The sequence below is a fragment of the Halyomorpha halys genome, unplaced genomic scaffold, assembly GCF_000696795.3.
Source record: "Halyomorpha halys isolate HHAL.00 unplaced genomic scaffold, Hhal_1.1 Scaffold2082.1, whole genome shotgun sequence".
Lineage (NCBI taxonomy): Eukaryota > Metazoa > Arthropoda > Insecta > Hemiptera > Pentatomidae > Halyomorpha > Halyomorpha halys.
In genome coordinates this window covers 47,879-55,102 of record NW_027108041.1, presented here as the reverse complement: position 1 = coordinate 55,102, position 7,224 = coordinate 47,879, and the positions used below count along the sequence as shown (strand labels likewise).

Below are 7,224 nucleotides of genomic sequence, written 5' to 3'. Positions count from 1 at the left end.
GGCAGTTACCAAAAAAAGGTATTAATTTAATAAAAGTTAAATTTTTAGTTAAAGCCAATACAAATTGTAATTACTAATAAGCACTCCGACAGTTATATATAATTATTTTTAAATTTTGATTTAATTCGCCTTTTCCGTGCTGAAATGTCACACATTGATTGACTATATGTTGCTCCCCCTCTAGTTTTTAGATCCAGGCCCTTATGTATATATCAGATACTATCTAATGCCGGGTATTGTGGTGAGTACATTACCGATTTCGTAAGCTTTTTTGGTTCTCCAGCAAAGCAAACTCTGGAATTACAATGGAATGGGGTACTTTTTTTACGTATTCTAAAAGTAAATCAGGTTTTATGATGAATTTATAAGGAGCATTATTTGATCCGACGCGTTCTGATGACGTTATTCACCAAAGAACTGATAGAAATTTTTGAATAGGGTTTTGACGATTTGCCTGTAATTGATACGTGGGGTCGAAAAATACCAATGAATAAAATCGTTTAAGAATTCGATTTTCCGTAAGATCCAGTCATCAACATTGCGACATTTGTGAATTGATGTTTCCTCGTCATGACAGCCATTTACATTTCCTCGATCGGTGAGTGGAAGAAACACTAAGTATGATGATGGATTCTTATTGGATGTTGAATTTTTTAATGGTTTTGTTCTATACGTTTATTCGATATACGGGCGGAAGTCGTCTTAAACCGCAAACAATTGTTCTTGGTTTTTGGTTAGATACGCCTTCAATACGCGATCAAGATAGTGCCCTGTATGAATTCGTCTTATAATTTCATTTACGATAAAAATCCTTTAAAAAAATACATAGGAAATTCCTGAGTTTCCAGTGCGCTGGAGATTAACTGGAGAGGGACAAAAAATCAATAACACCCTCAATAGATAGACCAAATGCTACTGTTATGACCCAGCTGAAATCAATTCAAAGTTCCAAAAATTATCTATGTTATGTGTAGCGAACACATATAATGGGACGTCCTGCATATTAAGATTAAAAAGTAACGGAAGTCCTTAAGTACACATACAATACTTAGTTTTACTTTGTTAATATAACAAATAATATTAATGTGTTGATATATAATTTATTTAAATTAATGCTGAAATAATAAAACCTTTGTCTTCAAACTCCCACCCACCATCTTTAATCGGGATTCACTCATTTACATGATAGCGTTCAGTATGTGTCAGACTTTCGTCCTGTTCCAGCGTCCAAGCATCGATAGACAATGTCAACGCCAATCATTCTGAAAAATTCCAATTCAACTGTGAGTCACTGTTTTATTTTTTTAATTTTATTTCTTAATTTGTTATGAGAATTCAATTTTTCAGTAAGTAAAAGAGAATGTCATTACGTCGTTTACTTTTTTATTACTTGGTATCATGTACTTGAGTAGATGAGTTAAGGGTTTGAAATGCCAAAATTCCTCCTACACCATGTTCTTACAATATATATTTACTAGTGAAAATTCGCTCTACGGTGTTTTTTATATTTCCGATCGCCAAATTTATCTAAATCAATAAATTAATGTTCAATTTTGTATGAGATATTATTTACTTATCAGACAGATCAATTTCATTATTTTAAAATGAAAAGTAAAGCGTAAAGAGGCCAAAGAGAGACCGCTCTTCCTCAACCTTGAAGATTAACATTGAAAGAATGCTAAATGACATTGGAGGCCTCGAATTTTTTTTCCTTTCGCAAGTATAAGGAATGGACACAAGAAATGACTGTTTCTTTCCAGGTGTGTTAATTGCTAAAACCATTGTCTTAAAGTTTCCAAGAAGGCTCTTTCCTCCTTGAAGTATTGAGTAGTAAATTTTATTTTAGCATAAGAATGAAATTTAGTAATTTAGTAAAGTCATTTTTATTTACAAAGGGCTCTGGGGGTACTGATCGTTCTAAAAATCATTAATCGTTACCTTTTCAGAAATAAATATATGAGACCAACATATTGTAAATTATTGTATTTTTTATAGCTCTTCTAATTTGAGAGTGGATTCTCAAATTGTGTGCTTTGGTATCCATCATTAAAGGGATAAATGTTCTGTTTCAGAAGGGGCTTTCTGCAATGGAATATACATTTTTATTTATATGAATTCATAATTGTTTTCCTTCTTTTAATGAAATGGCTTTAAGGGTAACTGTGTCGCTAAATGTTTTACCCTAGCCACGAAATTTGAATTTAGTAAAAGTATGCACAAGTGATACAGGTGTCAGTTTGATCTGTTGAAGTTGATCTAGGGAAGTGCTAACAGATTTACTATCCTCAGAGAGAGAGAAGAATTCCAATCCCACGTTTTTGTTGAAGATTTGTATATAACAGTTTTTTGAGTCGTGTTGGTAACTAACCTGTTGGTAACATCCTTTTGTAACTATAAAAATTTGAAGTGGGGTTAGGTTTCCAAGGTACTATGATTTTTTTTATTTTTATTTTTTTTTTTTTTATTTATACAAAACTGGCATTATAAACGATTCTTATTTTATTTATTTATTTATTTAATATCAGATTGGCCTGGTGGGCCTTACATGGTTAATGCAGGAGGTACATATTTTTTTTAACAATTGATCCTAGGGGGGGGAAGTATAGTCTCATACTTAAGACACCCCTAACTGTATACAATGTTATAAATAAAAAAAAATTAAGATACAATAAATAGATCAAAATAATAATTCTTAATAAAAGATAAAAACAAAGACATTTATGGATTCAACAAAATAAATAATTGACTTCTAATGAAAAGAAAAAAGAAAGTGAATTTAAGAAAAAGATGAAGAGAAAAAAAAAATTAAGATAAAATAAAATATTAGTGGTATACCATGAATTTGTGAAAAATATGTACGTGATGGAAGAAAAAGGATGTTCAGTTTTGGTTTCAATTCACTAAGGAACATATTTTTGATTGTAGATCTGTGTAATCTTTCCAACTCCCCCCAACCTACCTACCACAGATTACAAACCATTCAGTTCAACATATATGAAAAAACAAAACCACACGTGATTAAATGGATTTTTCAAGTTTTTTTATCACAAAAGTAAAAATAAATATATAAAAATCGAATTCCAGCAATAACCAATTTTATATTTGGAAATTAAATTAAATTTAATAATATTCATGCACAGGTCAACGCACCACTCCTGACCAATATTATATATTTTTTATAATTAATTTAATCTATACCTTTGTAACACAATAACTAATTTAAATAATTTTTTTAAAGTAAATAATTTTTTTCAAGTTTTTTTTATACTTTAGAGGTTTTACTTATCCTGCTTGAAAGCACCGATATTGTCTAAGTAAGAATCTTTTAATGAGAACATGTGGGCGTCTGATTTAACCTAGACCAAAGTACCTATATGAAATGCAGGTGTGAGATTAACGTGAAACTTTTTCAATCATAACTTCATGACTCACACAGTTTTTATAAAATGATTAACAGAAAAAAACCTTTTTTGGGCTCTCCAAAAATCATAGTAAACAACCATCATCCACTTGTATCCCTAATTGTTCCCACTCAATAGTTTTATTAAGTATTTACGGAATAAAATTCTAGTTTTGCCCTTGTCTATTTACTGACTTTACTATAATATAATTACGAGTATATCTGCTCGCTAATATTCTTATATTATATATTATATTTTACACATAATTGGGATTAAAGTAGAACAGTTACATGCCTCACCCTTTCTCTTGAAACAAAGAGCTTCAGTTATGAATCACAAATTACAGACTTGGAATGGATAATGACAACATCTGAAATAACTAAAAAGGTAGATGACGAAAGAGCTGACAAGGTGATGGTAGTTGCTGTAAGTCATGGGGGCAATATTTCTTTTTATCTTCTATCTGTATTTCTATAATAACTGTCTATCTTACAACTATAAATAGTGCATCTTATATATTGTTTAAGTCGAGAATACACAATTTTTAAAAATATATACGTGTATGTTTATTTGAAACCGAAATCACAATATTTCCTTTTCATTGATTAGCATAGATAATGCGACCTATTGGACAGAACGAAGATAAAATTGTGATATAATCATGGATATTCAAAAGTCAGCTTAATAGTCACAGTTGTGATCTAAATTGTATAATAAATTTAATTTTCAGTCTTTAATATCTGATTTATAAATAATTTATGATATATTTTAGTATTATTTTTGTGTTTATACCATACCATAATTATAATTTTAGATCATCGGTGTAAGTGTGAAACCAGGTAAGGTAAAAACATTTTTTTTTAAATTTTAATATCTTTATTGAAATTTACAATTGTATATTATATAATGCATTCAGTAAATTTGATCTTAGTTAAAATGGAGTGTTACAAACACAAGTGTACTACCCATTGGTAGCACTCTAATGTCATTTTACATTAGCAGGTCTCGTGGCCATCTTCTTTTCAGGCGCCTCGGAGGATTGTCAGGAATGGAAGAGGATGCAAGGTTAGAAACAAGGGGGATTTGAGTGGTTAGGGACTTTATAATGGAAGGAGTGATATCTGGTTCGGGCTAGATCGGTTACATAGGGAACATTAAGGTCTTTAAAGTAAAAACTAAAATTAGGTTTAGAATATTTTTTAAAATGTAAATTTCTTAGTTAACACGTAATTAATCTCTTTGTATTTTTTGATCAAACATTTTTATGCGGTGTGCCTATGCCGCAAAATTTATACTCCACAGTATTTCACTTTCCATTGGAAACTACAGTGTAATTTCAGTAATCCGAAATGGTGTAAATATAAGTTACTTTTTTTAGCAAACCCAACAGGGAATAACATTTTTGTTTCCAATAATTCTATTTTTATATGTGAAAAAGACATTTTTAGCTTTTCATCTTATAGGCAAGTTATTCTAATCTCCGTGAAAATCGAAAGTAGAAATTTTTATACAGTTTCGATACCAGGTAATCTAATTTATATAAAAGTGTTCAGAATCTATTTTATTGAAATTAGAAACACATAACATCTATTGTATAAATCATTTGATTCTGTAAAACTGATTTAATTAATAGTAGAAATATATATAGTACAAATTACGTTGTTGAACTCATTTGTTTAATCGCTTTATTAATAAATCCGCACGAAGAGTATTTTTATTTTTATTTATACTTTCACTTATAAATGAAAAGTCTTATAATTTTAACAAAGTAAATCATCATCTTAGCCTTTACTGAGGATGAGACAGAAAACAAAAGTTGTATCCGCCAAAAATACGTCATTGCACCTGACGAAAGTATAAAGTGGCACATTCGGTCAGTAAATTTTAGCGAAAAAGTTGCAATGAACTATTACAGTTTCTTATGAATTATCGTTTTTGAGATAAGCATGTTTGTGAAACTTTGTTATTTGTAGTTTGGGAACCTCAAAACGTCAAAATTTTCGTCGAAAACGCGAATTCGAAATTTTTCATGATCACAATAACTTCCCCTTACTATCTGTTTCATATGAGTGAAAGTAAAAACTCGAGTTCAAAAATGAAATTAACAATGAACAAAAAATTTGACTAAAATTTAGAATAAACACCAGTATTTTTTAGTTGCGTTATTCGAGTTTATATTGTTTTTAGTGCCTATAGGGACTTTCATACTCTGCATAAAAAAAACTAAAAGAATCATACAAGATTTTTCTTTCAAAATTAGGCATTTTCGCCAAACTGCGCTGCTACTTTGATGTTAATGTGTCATGTGTTGGAACTTTTATAGTTTAACCACATTTTCCACAACTTGTACTAGTCATCAGGTTTTCGTGTGATACAGCATTAGTCAGGCTTGCGTAGCAACTTCGTATCTTGTGTTATGATTGTTGCTTCCGTATGCTACTGTCAGAAGTTTGTTATACCATAACTGCCAACTTCTGAGTATTATAGTTTGTCTGGTACTTCGTGCGAGTATTGACCCGTGAGGTATATACTTGCGTTAGTGCTGGTCAAATCAACGACATTACAGAGCCATTTTTGGTGGGAAACAAATAAAATTGAATGCGCCTGTACCATCCTGAGTTTAAATGACATTCCCCTATTAAGAGTACTTTAAGTGGCTGGGTGGACACCAGAAGAGCTCAGAACTCAGAACCCATAGGGTTGACTCACAGCTATAGTAGTTGAATAAATAATTTCTAATTTTTAATTTTCAATATGGAAGAGATGTAAAAGTGGCTTATAACATTTTGCCATTTGACTACAAATTTATTGTCATATATCCTTATATACACAAAAAATATAGGTAAATCAAAGATACTCTCTCAAACGTGTAACTGCTTTTAAACATTTCATAAAATTTGTATTCCATTTCTTCTTTTTTTTTACATCTCCTTACACCCAATGTATGATGCATTCAAAAGGTATCTTCCAAACATATTCATACTCATATATTTATACATTATATTCCATTATGTAATGCTATCTGTTTTTAATGGTATGTTTTGAAGGTGGAAACCTAACCCCGAAATGTATACATATTACAAAATTGTATAAAATATCTTTATATGGATAAAGTACTCGTATATCTTGGTAGATTTGTTTTGCTCCCTTTAGTACAAGAGTCCAAGAGGAGAGAAAAGGCAGTTATCTCACCCCAATGTTTCATTACTTTAATGGAAACTATGTATAATTACTAGTTAAAATTGATGATTCTGTCAAGTATAGACAGGGGGAATAAAAAATGGCGGCTGTATAAAAGCGATAAAAAAATTTAATTTTTCATTCGAAGCTTTATATCTTAAAAAGTAGGAACAACACAAGAAAACCTAAGAGAACGTCATTTAAAAATGAGCAAATTTGCTAAAATATGAGCCCTAAAAGAGTTATTTACGTTACATAGTTCTCGAGATATACCTTTTTAAAAAACAACATTTCATAAAAATGTTGTTTGGGACGTACTAAATATTAGTAGTTAGTGAATTTATTTTGATTTATAGTAGTTCGGACAAATTTTTATTTGCCAAATTTATGTTAATATGGGAATATCATAAAAACTACTACCCTACGCAGATAAGTGTCATAAACTACTTTATTGTGAGTTAAATTTCCTTTGCTTTGAGTGTTGGTAGACATACGTGCGTCTTATAGATCTAGAGATATAGTTTTTCAGAAATCCAACATTTTATACGAACAACTAGAAATTAACATTTTGTGAGTTTATTTTGTCAAATATGATACCTCGGATTCACCTTGGACAAAAGACTCACCTGGAACCAACATACTA

At 30.3% G+C, this 7,224-nt stretch overlaps 1 protein-coding gene across 2 annotated transcripts in view; it reads left to right on the top strand.

The window, feature by feature from the left end:
* LOC106691109 (ninjurin-A) overlaps positions 1-7,224 on the top strand; it is a 46,710-nt gene that overhangs the window by 5,308 nt on the left and 34,178 nt on the right. Inside the window, exon 1 of one of the 2 annotated variants that reach the window (XM_014436773.3) lies at positions 1,175-1,283. The exons of the other annotated variant lie outside the window; for it this stretch is intronic. Within the exon in view, the coding sequence (XP_014292259.1) occupies positions 1,245-1,283 (39 nt within the window). The 5' untranslated portion in view covers positions 1,175-1,244. Of the gene's footprint in view, positions 1-1,174; positions 1,284-7,224 lie in introns of those variants that run through there. 2 annotated transcript variants of the gene reach the window in all.